Source organism: Phyllostomus hastatus, unplaced genomic scaffold, assembly GCF_019186645.2.
Source record: "Phyllostomus hastatus isolate PE091 unplaced genomic scaffold, TTU_PhHast_1.1 phas_scaffold_1066, whole genome shotgun sequence".
NCBI lineage: Eukaryota > Metazoa > Chordata > Mammalia > Chiroptera > Phyllostomidae > Phyllostomus > Phyllostomus hastatus.
In genome coordinates, this window is record NW_025334004.1 from 29,478,603 (window position 1) to 29,500,390 (window position 21,788).

Here is a 21,788-nt window from a genome sequence, read left to right on the forward strand (position 1 = left end):
GCGACATCGCCGTTCCCTTTTCGCCCAGGCTGCTCTGAAGCTTCGGCCTAAACAGGGTTTTCAACTATTTTTTCATCCCAAGCATCTAGCAGCCATGATTTCCCTTCCTGTTCAATTGTCCACCTGCCGCCTTCTGCTTTTCTACTCTCCCTCTCCTTCTATTGTGATGGAATGTCACACGCTAGTTGCTCCAAGTCCCAGAGTGGGAACTATACAGAATTAAGTACATTCACAACTAACGACAACAAAAATACCAGAGGCAGAGAGGATCATCTTCAATACTGCGTTTATTCCAAAGTACAGGAATGTTACACAGTACATAATAGAAGGTATAAAACTTGACTTGAAGAATAAAAGTCTATGAGGGAGGAAATAATCGCTCTTTGGATATGCGTGCGCACCAAGTCAGAGACCCTCGTTGGCGTCACAGAAGCACGGGGGCAGGGCCTCAAAGTCAGCAGGCAAGTTACATTCGTCACAGCACTGGGCGTTGCGGTAGGACCCACCCGTTACGGAGGAGGCTGCCGTGATCTTGTCCCGGGTGACCATGAAGGGATTAGTTTTGAAGGCAAAACAAACAGGTAGCTTTGGAGCTCTTAAGAAAAGACAGACACATACATGGGGTTAGAAATTTCTTCTTAGTCCATTTCTTACAGAGTCAAGGGTGCCTGAGAACTTCAGGGCTGGAGCCAGCCACGCGTGTGACACCGGCCTGAGATGAAAGCTCTCTGCCCCTGTCCCAAGGTCTTACCTCTCCTTTATTTATTCCTCTCCTTAGATTGCTCCAAATGTAAAATCAGATTACAGCAAGTAAGGGAGGGAGAGCGGGTTCCAGCTGTGGGCCACCCAGCTGGTGACTGCGGGCCCGCTCAATGCAGAGCATGATGGGGAAGGGGCCACAGTCAGCTGCTCCCCAGGTTCTGGAAGGTACCTCCTAGCTCACAGGTAACAGGCTGGCCTCCCCTAGAATGGGAACAGCACTTCTTCTGACAACAAATCTCTCCCATATTTGAGGCGTCCTCTCCCCAAAATTCGATTACTTGTCCGGTCTACACCCACTGTCAGGCATCCCCCGGGATCTTCACACAGTCTCACAGGCCCACGTCTCTGTCCCCAAGGCCGTGGGCAGTGACTGAGGGAACAGGGTGAGAGCCCCCGGCTCAGGCCCGGGGAGGCCGGCTCAGCCTGCCCTCTGCGTGAATGGGAGGCAGACACTCTCCGGCCCACAGTCTGCAGAGCCCGGGGCGCAGGGAGGGCCACCTTAGCTGAGTCCCACAGCTGAGGGTGCGCTCCAAGGGGTCAGGTGACAGCAGGGAGCACTGGCACGCAGAGCCACCTGCCGGCCGGGCTGACAACTCTCACCTGGGAGCTCACAAACCCAAGCCAGGAGGGGAAGAAGCCAAGGTCCTGTGCTCACCGGCCTCTGCCTTTCCAGACCTGCCCGCTGCTCCCGACCTCAGCCAGGGTGCGGCCCCAGGGCAAGGAGGGGCCCTGCTCCAGCAGAGAGCCTCAGGGGTCCCATGGGAGGGGTCTCATTCACGCTCACCCACGTCACTCACTTCAATATGTCGATCAGTTTGCATAGAAGACTGGTGACACAGGACATCAGCACAAATATGGCGACCAATAAGGCAACACCAGCGGCAGTCATAATCCTGATGTCGAACATCTTCCCGTGGAGCACCTGGGCAGGGCAGGGAAGTGCAGGCGGGCAGTGACTAGGGCTCCCCTGCCCGCACCACCACGCGGCAACTCCGTGTGCTTCCTCCAGGGGGGAGAGAATGGAACCGCAGACCGCACAGCCCCCTGCGTGTGAACCCCGGAGGGGTCTGCCAGGAAGGGCTCCGAGCCCGAGCTGACCCAGCGGGGGTCAAGGGTTGATCTGTGGATGACAAGCGCCTGAAACGCAAAGTCAGAAGTAACTCCGCAAAGAAACTGGGAGGAGTCTTTTGTCTCTCACAGGCAGTGAAAAACAGGCCGGCACTTGAGCAAACGGCTGTTTCCCCAACTCCCGGGTCTCGTGAAACGTGTTCACTGACAGAGTTGGGATCGGCCCCTGGCTTTTCATTTGAGTTCAAAATACTTTAGGAGCATAACTAAGAAAATAACTTTTTTCCAAAACGGCGTGCTGTACAACACTGAGAATAAGTCAACCCATTTTGTAAGTGACACGTTTTAAGGAAAAAAGGTTTTCATTGTCTCCTGACAGCTGCCATCCACCTCGGGGTTCAAGGACAGCGTCGGAGCCCCTGTCCCTTATTCCGTCTCCAGGCGACCGCGGGCCTTCCTGCCGTTTTTCCTCCTACATCTTCCCAGGCAACCCGGCTTGTTTGGAATACGCCCTTTACTTAATTAACTCTCGATGAGGAGGGCCACGAGCCCCAGAAGAAGAACGAACAATAGGACTACCAAGCATCCTTACTACCGTCAAACCACCCAGACCTGGATGAAGGCCAACTATAAAAATATTTTTTTTAAAACTCTTTAGGGAACAGGATAGTTGATCGAACCTGTCATTTGAGAAAGAGGGATCTCGTCATCCCCGTCGGGAGGAGTCAAGGCCCAAGGCTGAAGAGCTCCCCTCGGAAGGGAGCGCAGCCACCGCCCGGCCCCACCCTGCCCACCCCGGGCTGTGTGACATCAACCCCTCGCCCGGCTCTCTCCCGCAGAGTTCCGAATTCTGTTCCGTCCCGCTCGCTCGGGCGTCAGCCGCCCTGACGCGGGTCCTCTTTGAATCACTTCACTCTAAGTCTTTACCTTTTCCCTGTACGTTTCAAAATTAGACTACTAATCAAAAGCAAGTTTAAGATTACAATTTTAAAATTTTTAAAAAGCCAGAAATGTGGGGAGGCTAAATAGGCTCTTACACTTAAAAAAGCTGCTCACACGCCCCCAACCTGGGACCGGCCTGCAACCCAGGCATGTGCCCTGACTGGGAATCGAACCAGCGACCTTTCATTTTACAGGCTGGCATTTATTCCATCGAGCCACACCAGGCAGGGCCTAAGATGGTTTTTGATAAAAAATAATAAAATTCTTCCATTTGCTACAGTGTAGTTGGACCCAGGGGGTTTATGCTAAGGGAAATAAGTCACAGAAAAACAAATACCATACGATTTTACTTCTATGTGGAATCCAAAAAAACAAAACGAACTCATATATACAGAGAACAAACTGATGGTTGCCAGATGGGACAGGGGTGGATGAAAAAGATGAAAGGGATTAAGAAGGGCAAATTGCCAGTTGTGAAAACAGTCACAGGGATATAAAGTACAGCATAGAGAGTACAGTCAATACATAACTATGTATGATCCAGACGGGTACTGGCCTTACCGGGGCGATCACTTCGTAAGCTTTACAAATTCTAATCACTGCTGTACACCTGAAACTAACATAATATTGCATATCAATCACAACTGAAAAATAAATTTAGAAGAAAAAAAGATGGAAGGCTTTTACAGAAAGGAGGGTGGGACGAGGAAGTCATCAGCAAGAAAAAACCGAAAGTTCATTGGGAGAAAGGGAGAGTTCGGGTGAGCACACCTTCTCATTGGCTGGGCTGCAGTGTTTCCACTGGTTGGGCTTGGTGCTGGGCAAGAGCGAAGTCTCTACTCCTTTCCCCTCCCGGAGTAGTAAAGTGGCTGCACTTCCTGTCTGGAAGTTAAAGGGATGTCTCTTCCCGTCAGGGTGTGTGACTGATGTCTGCCGGTAATAGGAGAGGAGTCGTGGAGCATGACGGCTCCTTCCACAGGCCTTCCCAACTTCAGCTGCTGTGGAAGTTTCCTTTATTAATTTTCACAATCATTAAGACAAAAGGGTTACAAAAATGAAAGTTGCACAGCAGAGGTCCTCAACTCCAGACCACGGACCAGTGCCGGTCTGGGCCCGTTAGGAACCAGGCTGCCCAGCAGGAGGTGAGCTGGACGTAATGCACTTGCATCATCCCAACACCATCCCCAACCCCACCCGTCCATGGAAGAATTGCCTTCCATGACACCAGTCCCTGGTGCCAAAAAGGTTGGTGGCCGCTGTTGTATAGGATACTCATTCTGGTCACGAGTGTTTGATGTAAGATACTCATACCCAGCCAACCTAGTAATCAGATGAAGAGACTCCAGGCACACAAAAGGTGGCTTAGATGCATTTCTCTCTGCTCCTCCCTGAGAAATGTATCTGTGATCCCTGGAAAGAAACAGCAAAGGTCTGCCAAAAGAGAACTCTGAAAGCCAGTAAGAGGGAAGCCAGCTGCTTAGGGCCTTCAGGCCTGGAGGAGCAGCACAGCAGCAGCACGGAAGGAGGTGGCCCAGCTGGGGTGTGTCCCAACTCCGAATCTAGCAACAGAAGGTGGTGGCTCGGGCGGGTGTGTCCCCCTTGGATTTAACGTGGGTCCTGCTGCTGAGCCTGGGCAGGCGCCAGCCACAGTGGCAAGGTGGACAGTGTGGGCGCCCTGCTGACAATGAGTGGCCAGGGGGGAGTGCTGGGCTTGCTCTCTGGTTCCCAGCGTCCTCTCCTCCACGGAGACAGTGCAACAGGCAGCAGGCAGCTCAGAGGGGATCCCACTGTAACAAGCATCTTGGTCCCCACAGGCCAGGCATTCCCTTCTCCCGCCCACATGGTACCAGGTGGCTCCGAACTGGAGAATGCCCCTCTGTCCTTCAGGCAGCTCTGTCGGGGACCTGGGACCCCCGTGGCACCAGAGAAGCTAAGCAGATCTAAGTAACACCGTGAAGCCTCTGAACATGAAATGGTTCTTAGAACCTCATTCCACAAAAGCAGGCCAACACCTGCATGCTAAACCTAAGTAGGTGACTTTGTGATAGAATAAGAGATTTTTTTTTCTTTTTAAATTTTATTTATTTACTTTTAGAGAGGGAAGGGGGGAGAGAGAGAGAGAGAGAAACATCAATGTGCGGTTGCTGGGGGTCATGGCCTGTAACCCAGGCATGTGCCCTGACTGGGAATTGAACCTGAGACACTTTGGTTCACAGCCCGCGCTCAATCCACTGAGCTATGCCAGCCAGGGCCAGAATAAGAGATTTAAATAGGACCTAGAGTCTCCTAGTACAATAGCCAAATTATCCAGGACCCAATGAAAGTCGCCCATCAGACCAAACACCAGGGAAGAGCTGAATGAGAAAAGATGCCAGCGGCAAGATACATTACATGTTGGAAACACCCAGAAAGGATTTAAAGCAGCCATCAAACAATGTCTTCGACAATCAGTATCAAATTTTCTTAAAAACAAAAATACAGAAGCACCAGCAAAAATGGAAGTTATAACAAAAGAATCAAATGGGAATTACAGAAGTAACAAGTACGTTAAGAGAAATTAAACAAAAACAAAAACCCTTCACCAGATGGGCTCAAGAGCAGATGGAGATGACAGGACTGAACCGATGAACTTGAGGGCAGAATAAAAGAATTGCCCTGGCTGGCGTAGCTCAGTGGATTGAGCGCAGGCTGCGAACCAAAGTGTCACAGGTTCGATTCCCAGTCAGGGCACATGCCTGGGTTGCAGGCCATGACCCCCAGCAACCGCACATTGATGTTTCTCTCTCTCTCTCTTTCTCCCTCCCTTCCCTCTCTAAAAATAAATAAATAAAATCTTAAAAAAAAAGAACACTACAAACTGATCAAAGGACTTGAAAGACAATATAACTAAATAAAAAGATGAAAGACTCCCACAAAGTAAAAAAAAAAAAGAATAAAAGAATTTACCCAACTGGACCAAAACCGAAAGCTTCAGGGAGCTGTGGAACTACAATAAAAGCTCAGTCTTAGAAGAAGAGGAGAAAGAAAATGGGGCTGAGAGAGTTTTTGAAGAAATAGTAGATAAAAACAAAAAATAAAAATAAAAATATCTAAAACTTACCGGACATGATAAAGACACAAACTGACATTCAAAAAACTGAGAAAGCCCCAAGCAGTGCCAAACCAAGAAAGTCCAAGGCAAGACACATCCTAATCATCAAACTTCTGAGAACTAAAGACACAGAAACTTGAAAGAGGCCACAAAGAAACAGCGCGTTACCTGTAAGGGAAAACCAATTCAAATGACAGTGGATTTCTCATCTACAATCAGGGTGGCAACAAGGAGGTAGCACACGCCATTTTTCAAGTGTCAAATGAAAAGATGTGTCAACTTCTAATTATACATGCGGCCGTAACCCCCAGAGTTTCCTGTTCATGCATCGGAGGTAGGGCCTGAGAACTGGCATTCCACGCAAGTTCCCAGGCGACGCCGGTGCTGCTGGTCCCTGAAGCAGGCCCCAGAGCCACAGCCCCCTGCAGTCACGCACCACATAACGACATCATTTGGTCAGTGACAGCCCGCGTGTGTGACAGAGGTCTGTAAGATGATAATGGAGCAAAAAAGTCCTCTCACCTAGTGACTTCACGTCACAATGTTTGATTTATTTACGTTTGTGGTGACGTTGGTGTAAGCAAACTGCTTTGCCAGTTGTATACAAGTGTAGCACATATAATTCTGTACAATACACACTTGATTATGATCATCAGTGACTGTTACCGGTTCCTGTATTGACTATACTATGCTTTTGATCATTATTTTAGGGCACGGATGGCAAACACAAGACCCGCGGGCTGAGTCCAGCCTGGCACCTTGTTTCTACCCAGGGGCAGCTCCAAGCTCCTCGCCCCTGGTTAAGGAGTAGTTGCATTTACACAGTCCTAAAGTTACATTCGGCCCTTTGAAGGCAACCGTGAGGCTGATGTGGCCCCTGGTGACAATGAGTGTGACACCCCTGTTCTCGAGTGCACCCTGCCCACTTACAAAGGAGGCGGGCTGCAGAACAGTCCGCCGTGTTACGCTGGCAGCAGCCTCATGTGTCTCGTGTTCACTGCACCGGCTGATTGTATGTTACTGTGTGCTTGATTTGAGCTCGTGCTGTCTGCACAGGAACACGCTGTACAGGCTTGTGGCCCAGCAGCGGCGAGGCGGACCACGCAGTCCATGCGTGTTTGGGGCGGACCTGACGGATTTACCCTCCTGTGTGTCGAATGGCTTTTCTGGGTCACCTGCCCAGGAGCCCCTGCGCCCGACACTGACGCCGTGCAGTCGCCCCGGCCCTCCAGCCACCCAGGCCCTGCCCCTCACCCACGCCGGCCCTGGCTCCCCGCACTGACCGCTCACCACCTCCGCTCCGGGATCCCGGGCCCAGTCCCTCTCCCCTCACTGCCCTGGCCTCCCCTCACAACGCCCCCAGGAGCGTGGCTGTCACCGAGCAGCCAGCCCGTCCCCGCCGGCCAGGCGCACCCTGGGGCAGGCGGCGCCAGCAGCTCCTCCCACTCGAAGTCCCGGGCGCGGACACCAGCTCCGGTGACAAGGAGGCTCTGGTCCAGGGCCCCGCCTGTGGCATCCCAGGAAGAGGCCAGCGAAGGGCGACGGGTCCACAGCCCGCCCTCGGTCTCGGTCGCCATTCGGCCACCTCCAGGCCAGGACAGCCCCGGAACCTGTCTCCCGGAGCTTGAGCCTCCGCCGGGGCGGAGGGGAGGTGAGAAAGCCGAGCAGCTCGTCAGGCTTTAAACCGAGCAGGCGCAGCCTCCCGCTTCTGCGGTAAGTGAGGCGAATGCGGCAAACACGCATGCGCGTGAGCCTTCCAGACTTGCCGGGAGACCCCACGGGGTGGGGGGGGGGGAGCCTGCGCACTGACGGCGCCAGGGTCCCTCCGCGAGAGCTGCGCTCGGACGCGGTGCGGTGGGCGCGGTGCGCTGGGCGCGGGACCCGGTCGGCCTTTCTGCGTTGCCCCCGGGAGAAAAGACGGGTGATGGACCACGGTTGCCGGGCGGCCCGGGAGGGCTGATCGAAGGAGGAGAGTGTGTGGTCAGGCGGCTCCACACCACCTGAAGGACTTGGCACACCTCCCCCCGAGTGGGCGGCCGGGCATCCCGGCTATTGCAGCGGAGCGCGCGGCGGCCCGGGGCGCGGGCGTGGAGCTGGCGTTTTCTCTTTTTTTTTTCTCGTTTACTCTCCCTCCTCTGCCCACACGCGCTCTCCCCCCAGACGGTGGTGAGGTGGAAGGCGGCGGTGCGGGGTGAGCGGGCGGAGGCTTGACCGGATCCCGGGGCGGCACTGGGGTGGTGGTGTCCGAGGAAGCTTTGGGGTGCGCCGGGGGGGGGGGGCGGGGGGGCGGGAGACGTCTCCGTGATAGCGACGGGCTGGGGCAGTGGCGCCGGGGCCTGGAGACCCGAGCGCTCAGGCTGCAGGAACGCGGAGGGGAGGCCTGGGGCCAAAGTGGGGGCCCAGGGCGGGACCTGCACCGCTGGCCTCAGCAGAGACTGCCCGGGTTTCTGGTGGGTAAAATCTGAGCTGGTGAGGCAGGAGACAGTGTAGGAAGAAGTGTGAGACTGTGCTGCTGTTACTGGCAGGCGGCTAGCATCCCAGGTGTGGTCCTGGTTGGCAGGAAACACCTTTTATCACTTAGGCTGAATGAATAGTAAATCTAGGCAGGGAGGACGAGGGAGACACCATCTCACCCATGACTCATCAGTCCTGAGCCTGGTCTCTTAGTAATGCCGGGTGTTCCAACATCATGAGAAACTGCCTTGGCAAGGAAGGAAGGACGTCCTTGAAATTCTGAGTAGCGTGTCCACCGTCTGAGAAAGAAGGCCTTGAAACTGCTTTCATCCCAGGGCCTGGCATGCCAGAGAGGGTCCACAGGGCCCAAAACAGCCCGTAAGTAACTTTGGGTGACCGCCCCACCTTTCATTAACCGCCCCCTGTCACCTATCTGGTTTACAACAGGATGAACAAATGGCGTCTGGAGCAAGATAAGGATTCGAACTAGCAGACGCCCACACTTACCTCAGTTTAGGTAGGCATGTTGCCCCCCTCCCCCCGCCCCAGGAAAGCTGGCACCACCTTTACCTGTCAGTCAGGGTGTAACTTGTTCACCCCATCCCGCCACCTAGGGGAGTCCTCAGAGCAAAGGACTCGCTGTCTGGGCGCTCTTGGCTCCCTGACCACCCTGGGGCCCGCCCCCTGGGCCTTCAGCTGCCTGTGCTTTTGCCGCCCTGCTTTGCCCTGAACCTCTGCCTTTCACCCCCTCTACACCCCGCCCTAGCTAGGCCCAGTCTCTTCCATGGGAAAGGGTCACTAATAAACCCTGAATGCACGCTAATAGAGTTGCTGATCTGTAATCCTTTAGATGCATCAGTAAGAAGAACCAGGTTGTCTCCTGCCAACAGAATTGGTGCCGAAACCCTGGACCCAGGCTTGGATCCCACCCTTTGTCTCCAGCCTTCTGGAACGCAGTGAGTATGGTCTCCCCAGCAAGGCTGTCCTGCCTTTCTCCCCTTCGGGATAAAGGAGAAGTTGTGCTGTGCAGTGGGGCACATACACGTGCTCGGCCTCCGTTTGGAGGCAGAGACAGGGAAACCCGAAGTGAGTGTGGGGTTCTGCCTGGGCTCCAAAGACTAAAGAGGCACGTCCTCCTTCTGGCCTGATGGGCCAGAGTTTGCAGGCATCCCTACGTTGAGTGGGGATGCAGAGGTGTCTGGAGTCAATCCCTAAGATGTGTGAGATCCTCATAAGGAACTCCCATCACTGTAATGTAACTTTGCCTTTTCCAGGGACGTGCAAAAGAAGGGCTGGTCCGCCAGCACTCAGAGCCCCGCTGGCTGTTTTAGACGGCGGAGAAACCGAGACACCTAAGAGAGTTAGGGATGACTAAAGGGGTAAGGGCCTCTGGGAGCCCTGCTCATAAACAGCACACTTTGACCCACTGCTTGGATTCCTTAGCCTTTTCTGCCTCCATACCTGGCCAGGAGAAAAGTCAGTCTAAATCATGGCCTGTTATAAGCTTGCAGCATCTCCCTCTCTCTCTCTCTCTCCCTCCCTCCCTCCCTCCCTCTCCCTCTCCTTCTCCCTCCCCCCCCCCCCCCCCCCCCCGACCCAGGTGGCTTCTAGCACATCAATTTACATCCAAATACTCCTTGCAGGAACTGTAGGAAAGGGCAATGTTATGGAAATGTCTTGCTTTCTTCCTCTCAAGAAATTGCCCTACCCCACTGGCACAGGTCGAGCATTTAAGAGCATTTAAAAGTGGAGAGGGAGTTCGCTGCAACAAAGCTACCTAAAAGTGAGAGGATAAGCTGGGACATGGACCAGGACAGAACACTAGGTTTCCTACCAGCCGCAAGCAGAAGTCCATGCAACAGCAGGCACACTGTAAAAGCATTCCCAGTCCCATCCCTGTGGCACATGCGCCACTTAGGTTTAGTCCTCCAGAGGAGAAAGCAAGATTAAGTCCTGGCTTTTCCAGGTGCTGTTCTCCTAATTAGGCCTTTTGGATCAAATTTGCCTCATTCATAAGTCTTTTTCCCCCTGTCTCTGACTGCTCTATTTACATCTCTACCAGTCCCATGTCTATCTGCTTTACAAAGTAACTGCTGCATTTGTTTTCCGGTGGAGCAGCCAGCAAATCCCCTAAAACCATGCCTTTGATTGCTGTTGTCCAGCAGGAGGTGACCTATACTTGACCTGCCTAACCCAAGCCTTGCATTCAACTTCACTTTCACATTGGGCTTGGCCCCATCATGCCCACGTTAAAGAGGGACAGGGTACAAAGACAGAAAATCTCATCCCCTTCTAGCCTGTAGTACTCAGAGAAAATACAGAGACAAGTCTTGGAAGCACCGTAACTTCTAGACCCAGGAGCTATTAGGTCCTGGAAACAATAGGGTAATTAGCTCTCGACTCAAAAGAACATCAGGGTGCCTGCCTCTCCAAGGCTGTGGGGAGAATGACCTTTTAAACTCCGGCATTTTTGAGCTGCACCCCAGGCCTGAGCCTGACATCTCTGCCCTTTTTGCCAGCCTCTGCCCTGAGCAGAGCAGGGAGCGGGCACTCGAAGGGCAGTCCTGCCAGTTGCACCCTGGGGTTTCAGGATGCTGCGAAACCGCAGCTTATAAACCGCAGCTTACAAACCACAGCTTACGCTGTTTTCCCCTCTTCTAGATGGGGCTGTTTTTCAGCCAAGCTGCTGCCTGAGGGCTGAGCCTGTGATCTCATTCTATTTCCCAGCTAACTTACCCCCAATCTGCCTGGTATTTTTACAGAGATAGACTTGCCCTTCCTCCTGAGGCACCTTCTGTGTTTTAATTCAATAGGGCCCCTGAGACCAAAGGGACCCAGGGCCACATAGGTGGCAAATATTTTGCCACAGTAGGGGCCTCTCTCACTGGGTTGCACAGGATTGTGTTGGCATCCAGTGCTTGCAGTCAATATACCAAATGACTAGTGCCACTCTCTTTCTCTGACTCCTCACTGGTGAGGAGCCAAACTTATAAAAGCCTTGAGATCTGCAGAAAGGGTCCAGTTCAATCAAAGCTGCTGACTCCATCAGTAGCGAAGGGGATACGAGTCGTCCGTGACAAGCTTAGTTCTTGGTCTTTTGCTGGCCAGGGCATTCATCGTGCTTTGTGTCGCCGGAAACATCTGGGAGCTTGCGGTGGGAAAACGGGACACCCTACAGCCACTAATTGGCCCCTGGAGCAAAGAGGGAGGCCGTCTTTCCAAGCCCAGGAGTTCTCTAGTCTTAGTCTTTTGCTGGCCAGCATATCATGCTTCACCTGGGTGCGCCACGGGCCGAATGGGAAATACACCCTCTATTCCTCCAGGATCCCCACTGGGGTGCACCCTGAGAAATGGGGATAAGTTTGGCCCTGAGTGTCTCAAGAAGAAGGAGATTGATTTTCTTGTGTAACACAGCTTGGCCTCAGTACAAGTTGGGAGAAAGGAAGACACGGCCTGAAAATGAGAGTAGCACTTACAGGAGGCTCAAATCAAGCCCCAGGCTGCAGGGGAGCTCAGACTCAGGCTCTCAGAGGTGCCCAGACCCCCCCAAAGGCTGCACAGTAGATACGTCTGTTTGCCAGCATGAGGACAGGACTGGTGTGCCCCTTGGGCTGCTGTCTGCACGGGGCTAGGTCCTCTTGCGGTGTTTGTGCAAATAAACCTGAGGCAGGGTCTGTCCAAAAAAACCCCAAAAAACTGAAACACTAATATGGACCCATCTCTGGAGGAGCACGTGTTGAGAGGGCAACGCTTTATCACCCAGGCAGCCCCTGGTACCTGTAAGAAGCTTCAGAAATTACAAATGGGGCCCCAGACCCCTTTGGCACAACTGCTGGATGCTGCCTTCTCAGTCTTTATCAGTTGAGACTTAGAGGAGAGACAGGCCAAGCTGCTTGCACCAACTATTAGTGGCAACATTGGCCGTGGCCAGCCACCTCAAGGTGACCTGGGGAAGTCACGAAGGCATGGAGGGCACAAGGGTCAAATGTGCTTTAGGTGCAAACTCCCTGGACACTGAGCAAGAGAATGTACTAGGCCACCCCCGGGGCCATGTCCCAAGTGCTGAGGAACAAACCCTGATCCCTGGCACTGGAAGGTAGACTGCCCCCGTCCCCAGAGTGGAACGGGGTCATCTTCTGTGGCCATGGCAGCACTTGAGGACTGAGGGTGTCCAGGGAGCAGGCTGACCCTAGCCTACACCAGCACCCTAATCTTTACCAAAGACCCCCAGGTGACTCTTGATGTGGCAGGTGAGAAAATTAATGTTCTTGTCGATACTGAGGCCACTTACTCTGTCCTCAGTTCATACGCTGGTCCTCTCTCCTCTAGCTCAAGCAGTAGTGTGGGGGTTGGAGGGAAATCCAGGACTCATTTTTACATAGCCCCTGCCACTTGCCAGTTTGAAAGCCACATTTTTAACCATTCTTTCTTAATGATTCCAAAAAGCACCATACCATTGCTAGGATGGGACCTCTTGGCCAGATTTGGAGCTGTTCTGAAGTTTCAGGAGGTCCCAGATAATTACGTTAGCCTGTGAAGACAAGGTGGAAAATGACATCCCAGAGCAGATTTTGTAAGGGGTAGATCCCCTAGTTTGGGACTTCAGTTCCTAGAAGGGGCAGCATGGCCCAGCCAGTCCAAACCTGCCTAAAGCCTAGGGTAGTTTATCGCCACAAGAAACAGTATTCCATCAAGCAGGAGGCCCTGGAGGGTCTGCAGCCCATCATAGAGCAGTTTACTACACACGGGTATCTGGTGCCCTGCTAGTCCCCCTGCAACACCCCAGTACCCCCCATTCATAAGCCCACAGGGGAGTACCGGTTAGTCCAGGACCTAAGATTAATGAGGCTGTCGTCTCCTTACATCCCCTTGTGGCCAACACTTACACTCTCCTCACCCAGGTACCAGACTATACTCAGTGGTATACTGTCTTAGACTTAAAAGATGCCTTCTTTTGCATCCCGTCCACCCAGATTCCCAGTACCTGTTTGCATGTGAGTGGGCAGACCCCAAAACAGTGGCCCATCAACAGTATGCCTGGATGGTGCTACCGCAAGGGTTTAGAGACGGCCCCCATCTATTCGCCAGAGTGTTAGAGAAGGATCTAAGAGATTTGCAGCTGCAAGAAGGAGCAGTCTTACCTGTAGATGGCATCTTAGTCTGTGGCCCCTCGAAGGAAGCCTCAGGTCACAACACTATCCCAACTCTGAACTTCCTTGGGGGCCGGGGATATCGAGTCTCTCAGAAAAAGGCCCAAATCTCCAAGCAGAGTAAACTACTTAGGATACATCCTAACTCTAGGATCTAGGCAGCTGTCACCAGAGAGAATAGAGGCAACCGCCGAGCTAACACCAGCTGCTACCAAAGAGCAGCTCCGCTCTTTCCTGGGAATGGCTGGGCTCTGCAGCATTTGGGTCCCAAGCTTTGGACTAATTACAAAGCCTTTATATGAGGCTACTAAGGGGCCAGACATTGAACCCATTATATGGGGAAAGGAACATGATCAGGCTTTTAATAAACTCAAGCGGGCTCTAGTCGAGGCCCCAGCCCCAGGCATCCCTGACGTAAACAAACCTCTCTCTATATGTAGCAGAGATGCGGGGAATAGCATTGGGAGTCTTAGTCCAGCAACTAGGAAATGAACCCTGACCTGTCGCATATTTCTCTAGAAAGCTGGACAGTGTAGAAACACGGTGGTCCTCCATGACTCACAGCAGGAGCAGCCGCAGCCACATTAACTGAGGAGGCTGCAAAACTGACACTTGGACAAAAGTTAAGAGGTTCTAACTCCACGTCAAGTCCAAGGTATATTAGAAATGAAACAGCATCTCTGGTTAAGTGGAAATACATTAGCCAGATACCAGTCCCTTCTAGGCAGTCCTGAAGTAACCATAAAAACTTGCAATAGCTTAAATCCAGCCTCCTTAATGCCTATAGGATCATCTCCTGATTTAGCTCATTCCTGCTCAGAGATTGTTAATCTAACCTATTCCGGCAGGGCTGATTAGTTGGACCGGCCCTTAGATGACCCTGATGGAGAGTGGTTCGCTGATGGGAGCAGTTTTGTACCGAGTGGGCGGTGAAAGGCAGGGTACGCGATGGCTAGTTTATATGACACTTTATATGACACTAGAGGTTGTGCAAGAGGCACAACCTCTTCTACCCTCAACCTTGGCCCAAAAGGCAGAGATTATAGCTCTTGCCTGAGCTCTCATTCTAGGACAAGGAACAAGGATTAATATTTATGCAGATTCCAAATACGCCTGTCTCGTTCTGCACTCTCATGCTGCCATCTGGAAAGAAAAGCGACTCCTCACTGCAAGGAATTTCCCCATTAAACAGAGACAGGAAATTTTAAATCTGCCGGAAGCAGTTAGCCTCCCTAAACAGGTAGCAGTAATGCATTGCAGGGGTCAGCAGAAGGATATGTCCCCTGTTACCAAGGAGAACACGAAGGCAGACCAAGCAGCTAGAAAGGCAGCTCAGAGACCAGTTGCAGAATTGGCACTATTCCCATCCGTAGACTATGCCAGCCTGAAGCCTGATTACATGTCTGAGGAGAACTCTTGCGCTGTAGAGCAGGGGGGCTTCCCCAAAGGGCCTGGATTTACACTGGCCACAAACTTCTTCCCCGGGCCTCCCAGTGGAAGGTTGTAAAGGCCTCGCGTGACTCCTTCCACAGAGGAAGAGATGCTGCTACGGCATTAGTTAATAAATCATTTACAGGCAAAGGACTAATGACTACTATAAAGAATACTTAGCCCTGGCTGGCGTAGCTCAGTGGATTGAGCGCGGGCTGGGAACCAAAGTGTCCCAGGTTCGATTCCCAGCCAGGGTACATGCCTGGGTTGCAGGCCATGACCCCCAGCAACCGCACATTGATGTTTCTCTCTCTCTCTCTCTATCTCCCTCTCCTCCCTCTCTAAAAAGAAAATAAGTAAAATTAAAAAAAAAAAAAAGAATACTTGCCAGGCCCGCCCTCTGCACACACAGCAACCCTGGGCAAAAGCCACCCCTCCCCCCACTGCTGGAGCCTGTTCCGTGGGAGGGGACCTGTCCAGGAGAAGACTGGCAGATGGGTCTTACCAAGATGCTCCCCTATAAAGGATGCAAGTGTCTGCTGGTTTTAATAGGCACTTTCACTGGGTGCACTGAAGCCTTTCCGACCCAGACAGAGAAGGCCACAGAGGTAGCAAAGGCACCCCTTAAAGAAATAATACCCCGGTTTGGTCTCCCATGCTCCCTGCAGAGTGATAATGGGCCTTCCTTCACCTCTAAGATGACGCAGTCAGTCCCTGAGGCCATAGGCATAAAGTATCACCTCCAGTCTGCTCGGAGACCCCCAGTCCTCTGGGAAGGTGGAGCGGGTGAAGCAAACTTCAAAAAGAACAATAGCAAAGCTCTCTCAAGACACTTCTGAGAACTGCTTAAGTTACTGCTGATAGTCCTCATGAAAATCAGGGGCTCCCCTGAGGCTGGTACTAGGCTCGGCCACTTTGAAATGCTATGCGGCAGGCCATTCGTGACCCTGGATTTAATATTGGAGGCCGAGCCCCGTCGAGCCGTGAAGCATGCAATAAACATGGGGCAGGTACGGAAAGCGCTGCAGGGACGTGGGAATGAAGTCTGGCCTTCTCCCAGACGAGAACTCCTGGCCACCATCTCTCCGGGAGATTGGGTACTTGTCAAAACTCGGAGAGAAGAATCCTCTGCAGATGGACTTGACCCCAAATGGGAGGGACCCTACCAGGTAGTTCTGAGTACCCCCGTGGCTGCGAAGCTGCTGGGGGTCTACAGTTGGGTTCATATTTCCAGGGTAAAGCCGGCTCCTGTTGATCCACATCTCTCCCCAGACAGCGGCGGGATCCAGACCCCGCACACACCTGTGAGCCGGTGCGGGACCTGCAGCTCCTGTTCAGAAAGAAGACGGCGGGGACAGCAGGATGGTGCCACACGTCCCTGTGCGCTGGTGGAGGACCTCAGGTTCCTTTGCTACACGGCTGCTCCTGAGTCTGATAAGTAGCTTTCTGTTTTACCCCTTAACCCCTTTCGCTTATGCTAAACCTCCACCTAAAACTGCCTATGAATTAGACAATCATACTCCCCAATCTTTCAAGTCTCCCTATCCACCTTCTCTTTCCAACCGTACTTCGGGCTATGTTCAGCCACTGGCACTAGAACAGTGGGGAAACATCTCTGCAACCCTGGACGAAAACATTGTACATTTCGGCCCATGGGGCAGCGTAGCCGCTCACAACCTTGATAACCAATTGCCCAGGACTTTCTCCACTAGCAGTCAACGCTCCCCTAGAGGGCCTGTGTTTTCTCACTTAATACACCCTCTGCAGGTCAGGTACCCCCTCTGCATTGTCAGTAATGCTCCAGGAGGCACGCCCGTGGGAAGGCTTGCTGACAGCCAGTGCCGCCAACATCTTCTGATCCCAGATCCCCCGCTCACAAACACTAGTCATGGAATTTTCCTCACCATCATACCCCATATGTCTGGGGGGATTCCTAACCCAGGGGACGAGACAAATTTCATCCACACCCGCTTTCCAGAGCCAGCTGTTCCTAGCCCACCTTTGTACAAAAACTCACCAAAAACAGCGTACTGCCAAGGCAGGCCATCCTATTCAGTGAATCGTTTCCTCCCACACGAAGGAGAGCACTGTGTCACCCTGTACCGCAGCTCTCGGGTCGCTGTACATTTTGGACCGAAGAGGGGCTCTATCTTTACTGAAGTCATAAATAGCCCACGTTTCCACAATCCTGTCATAGACCCCCTGGTTGCAGCCTCGCTGGCGGCGCAAGGACTGCAGTGGTGGGGCACCAAGTACCCAAGGACCAGGCAACTCGTCAAAGGCAGATACGTCTCTGTAGAAACCCCGCCGGTTAAGCTGGCAGAAATGGAACTGGCAGCAGAAATACCCCCTTTAACAGGAGTCTTTTGGGTCTGCGGGTCCCAGGCGTACTTGACCCTCCCTCCACGGTGGAGAGGAGTCTGCTCCCTGGCGTATGTTTCCACAAAGTGAGAAAAGACCTCCGTCCCATTCCCATGGTGAGGACAAGGACACCTTTCCAAGAGGTCTGGTCTCCTTATTCCTCTAATACCATTTACAGGGGTTCTCCCTGCCACAGGAGCTGTGGTAGGTGGAGCCTCCTTAGGAACCCACCACCGCCTATCACAGGAGACAGCTGAGTCATTGGCTGAAACAGGGGAAACGCTGGCAGCACTCCAAGGGACACTGGACTCATTCGCTGGAATTGTCCCCCGCAATCGAAGGGCATTAGACCTCCTCACAGCCTCAATGGGAGGGACATGTCTACCTCAAGGAGCAGTGTTGCTTCTGCGTCAACAAGTCAGGGCAGGTCCAACAAAACACCCGAGGCATCCCCGAGTCTGCGTCGGGATCAAAAGTTCAACCTCTCTGTGGGATTCCAATTCACGGCTCGTGTCTCTACTTCTTCCCTTGGCAGCACCATTATTAATTATACCAGTGATACTATTATTTGGGCCCATGATAATCAACTTACTAACTAAATTTATCTCTTCTTGAACAGAGGCTATAAAGCTGCAAATGATTGTCACGAACAACTATTGACCTGAGGAACCAGAGGTTCCGGGCATCCATCGTGGGCCGATGGAGAGACACTGTCCTCCCCCTCCTCTGGCCAGTGCCCAGCATCCCTGACAGTCCCAGAGATTCGTCACCAGCTCCCAGATAGATAGGGTGAGAGTCTCATGGTTCTCGATAGGCAGGGTCTGCTGTCCCATCCAAGCCTGAAGTAGCTACAGAAGACTGACCTTCACCCCTCAACAGCCCAAAAAAGAATTTTTGAGAACCATGTCTCTCAGGAAAAAGGAGGCAGGAGACAGCATAGGAAAAACTGTGGGACTGCACTGCTGTTACTGGCCGGGGGCCAGCGTCCTGGTTGCCAGGAAACACCTTTTATCACTTAGGCTGAATGAATACTAAATCTAGGCAGGGAGGAGGAGCGAGACACTGTCTCACCCATGACTCATCAGTCCTGAGCCTGGTCCCTTAGTAACGCCGGGTGTTCCAACATCATGAGAAACTGCCTTGGCAAGGAAGGAGGGACGTCCTTGAAATTCTGAGTAGCGTGTCCACCGTCTGAGAAAGAAGGCCTTGAAACTGCTTTCATCCCAGGGCCTGGCATGCCAGAGAGGGTCCACAGGGCCCGTAAATAACTTTGGGTGACCGCCCCACCTTTCATTAAACGCCCCCTGTCACCTATCTGGTTTACAACAGGATGAACAAATGGCGTCTGGAGCAAGATAAGGATTCGAACTAGCAGACGCCCACACTTACCTCAGTTTAGGTAGGCATGTTGCCCCCCTCCCCCCGCCCCAGGAAAGCTGGCACCACCTTTACCTGTCAGTCAGGGTGTAACTTGTTCACCCCATCCCACCACCTGGGGGAGTCCTCAGAGCAAAGGACTCGCTGTCTGGGCGCGCTTGGCTCCCTGACCACCCTGGGGCCCGCCCCCTGGGCCTTCAGCTGCCCGTGCTTTTGCCGCCCTGCTTTGCCCTGGACCTCTGCCGTTCACCCCCTCTACACCCCGCCCTAGCTAGGCCCAGCCATTTCCATGGGAAGGGATCACTAGTAAGCTAATAGAGTTGCTGATCTGTAATTCTTTTTTTTTTTAGACTTTATTTATTTATTTTTAGAGAGGGAAGGGAGGAAGAGAAAGAAACATCGATGTGCGGTTGCTGGGGGCCGTGGCCTGCAACCCAGGCATGTGCCCTGGCTGGGAATCAAACCTGCAACACTTTGGTTCACAGCCCATCCTTAATCCACTGAGCTGCGCCCGCCAGGGCAGATCTGTAATTCTTTACATGCGTCACTAAGAAGAACCAGGTGTCTCCCATCGACTCTGGGACGGGTAATGGTTGGAAAAGTGAAAGCAGGTGGGACTTCCCAGCTGCCCTGCAGTCACGTACAAAAGTGAATGCCTCACCACCTCCAGCCCTCCTCTTCCTGGAGAGGTTTGTGCAGATGAGTTTTTCATCTTTTAAAAGAAAGAACAAAGAGTATAGAAAAGTGGAATGTCAGAGTTCAACAGTCCTTAAATGTGAAGGTCCTTTTAGCTAAGTTTTTAAAACAAAGTACTCCACTCCTTGGAGGTTGTCTACCTCAGTAGTTCTGCCCAATATGTCCTGCTTCCTGGGGTTATAAATTACCTTGTATTTGTATTCACATATTTGGGCCATGCAAAGGAAAATGGGCTCTTCAGAAATACCAATGCGCAGTTTGCGGAGCGAGATCGGTACTATCAGTTGGATTTTGACTATTTAAATATGAGGCTGAATAACCAGGAGTCAGAAATCTAAAGATCTCTGTGCTTTCCTCTTCCCTTTCATTTCCCCTGCAGCCAATAAGCCAAGTCTTCAGGTCGGTAGGAACCCCACAGCCACGCCTTGTTGCTAACAGTGTGTGTTCCATAATAGATTCAAACAGTTTCGTTTCAGAACCCCTTTACACTCCCTGCCTTTTTTTAGACAGAGTTTTTTCTAATTGACTTTAGAGGGAGAGAGAAGCCCTGACTTGTTCCACTGATTTACGCATTTATTGGTCAATTCTTGTACGTGCCCCGACCCGGGATTGACCCTGCAACTTTGGTGCATTGGTACAATGCTGTAACCAACTGAGCTACCTGGTCAGGGCCTTGCCACCCCTATAGCATTAAAAACTGCAAACCGCTTTTGTGTATCTATACGTTTTATCTTCCTAATTTAAAAAGCCACCTTCTGCTGCTCGGATCTACAGTAATGCACACTACCTTGAATCAATAAAGAGTAGATTGAAGAGGTCACCAGCATGAATGACACAGTATCTCTGGAAAAACCCCCTCCAGCTTCAGAACACCAGGCTTAAAATGAACTTGCATAATGGACCCATTGCATGGAATCGTTTTATTCTGCATCCCTGGGGTCTTTGCAGTAACTTAAAATTGCTTGCCCCTAGGGTCTGCACGAGCCAGCTCTTACTTTGGTAAGTCAGTAATGAAGGCAAGTGGCATTCAAGCCACATCAGCTATAGGATGTGTTCTTTTTTGTTCTATTTTTTTGTGACTCTTTGCACATTCTGGAGAACTAACCCATCAAGTTCACCATAATATGCCCATAGTGTATTTTGAGTGGTGCGTGTTTCCTGCAAAAAGCACCTATATTTATGCAAAATGATAGAACTTTGAGGTGTGTTTATTAATGTCCCTCCAGGGATAGGTTGTACTATGGGATTGCAGGTTAAGGGAAAGCTTTAAAATCCCTTTCTACCAATTTTACTTTTAATAGCTCTTTACATAGAACATAATATGAACAACTAATGTAAGTCTTAATATTAAGTTTTAATTTTTAATATATTTTATTGATTACACTATTATAGTTGTCCCATTTTTCCCCCTTTATCCCCCTCCATCCTGCACCCCTCCCTCTACCCCCCTCAGTTCATGTCCATGGATCGTACATGTAAGTTCTTTGGTTTCTACATTTCTAACACTACTCTTAACCTCCCGCTGTCAATTTTGTACTGCATTTATGCTTCCTATTCCCTGTACCTTTTCCCCTAATCCCCCCCACCCACTCCCCGCTGATAACCCTCCAGGTGATCTCCGTTTCTGTGATTCTGTTCCAGTTGTTTGGTTAGTTTGTTTTTGTTTTTATGTTAAGTTATTGATAATTGTGAGTTGTCATTTTACTGTTCATAGTTTTTCATCTTTTTTTCCTTATAGATAAGTCCTTTTAATATTTCATATAAAAAGGGCTTGGTGATGATGAAGTTCTTTAATTTTACCTTAGTTAAGAAGCACTTTATCTGCCCTTCCATTCTAAATGATAGCTTTTCTGGATAGAGTAAGCTTGGATGTCAGTCCTTGCTTTTCATGACCTCAAATACTTCTTTCCAGCCCCTTCTTGCCTGTAAGGTTTCTTTGGAGAAATCAGCTGACAATCTTATGGAAACTCCTTTATAGGTAACTGTCTCCTTTTCTCTTGCTGCGTTTAAGATTCTCTCCTTATCTTTAATCTTGGGTAATGTGATTATGATGTGCCTTGGTGTGTGCTTCCTTGGGTCCAACTTCTTTGGGGTTCTCTGAGCTTCCTGGACTTCCTGGAAGTCTATTTCCTTTGCCAGATTGGGGATGTTCTCCTCCATTATGTTTTCAAATAAGTTTTCAATTTCTTGCTCTTCCTCTTCTCCTTCTGGCACCCCTACGATTCAGATGTTGGAGCATTTAAAGTTGTCCCAGAGGTTCCTAAGCCTCTCCTCATTTTTAAAAATTCTTGTTTCTTCCTTCTGTTCTGGTTGAATGTTTAATAGTTCCTTCTGTTCCATATTGTTGATTTGAATCCCAGTTTCCCTCCCTTCACTGTTGGTTCCCTGTACATTTCTCTCCATTTCACTTTGCATAGCCTTTACTTTTTCCTCTATTTTGCAACCATACTCAACCA

At 51.3% G+C, this 21,788-nt stretch overlaps 2 protein-coding genes across 6 annotated transcripts; one reads left to right on the forward strand and one right to left on the reverse strand.

Moving 5' to 3' along the window:
- Nucleotides 1-356: 356 nt before the first annotated feature.
- Nucleotides 357-7,403, reverse strand: LOC123829112 (protein FAM24A-like). 3 transcript variants are annotated; one of them, XM_045854650.1, is made up of 4 exons: nucleotides 7,277-7,403; nucleotides 3,544-3,770; nucleotides 1,560-1,684; nucleotides 357-595 (listed from the first exon to the last, which is right to left on the reverse strand). In XM_045854650.1, exons 1-4 carry the CDS (start codon nucleotides 7,377-7,379, stop codon nucleotides 406-408), a joined length of 645 nt encoding a protein of 214 aa, XP_045710606.1. In that variant the 5' UTR covers nucleotides 7,380-7,403; the 3' UTR covers nucleotides 357-405. The 3 variants fall into 3 exon arrangements, with proteins under 3 accessions (XP_045710606.1, XP_045710608.1, XP_045710607.1); XM_045854652.1 differs by lacking the exon at nucleotides 7,277-7,403 and adding an exon at nucleotides 3,334-3,388 and having other exon boundaries at nucleotides 3,544-4,017; XM_045854651.1 differs by lacking the exon at nucleotides 7,277-7,403 and having other exon boundaries at nucleotides 3,334-4,017.
- A 79-nt stretch (nucleotides 7,404-7,482) lies between these two features.
- Nucleotides 7,483-20,724, forward strand: LOC123829111 (syncytin-2-like). 3 transcript variants are annotated; one of them, XM_045854648.1, is made up of 4 exons: nucleotides 7,483-7,576; nucleotides 8,765-8,834; nucleotides 9,168-9,273; nucleotides 16,171-20,724. In XM_045854648.1, exon 4 carries the CDS (start codon nucleotides 16,261-16,263, stop codon nucleotides 17,347-17,349), a length of 1,089 nt encoding a protein of 362 aa, XP_045710604.1. In that variant the 5' UTR covers nucleotides 7,483-7,576; nucleotides 8,765-8,834; nucleotides 9,168-9,273; nucleotides 16,171-16,260; the 3' UTR covers nucleotides 17,350-20,724. The 3 variants fall into 3 exon arrangements, with proteins under 3 accessions (XP_045710604.1, XP_045710603.1, XP_045710605.1); XM_045854647.1 differs by lacking the exon at nucleotides 7,483-7,576 and adding an exon at nucleotides 7,709-8,054; XM_045854649.1 differs by lacking the exon at nucleotides 7,483-7,576 and adding an exon at nucleotides 7,709-8,054 and having other exon boundaries at nucleotides 16,175-20,724.
- The last annotated feature ends 1,064 nt before the right edge of the window (nucleotides 20,725-21,788 follow it).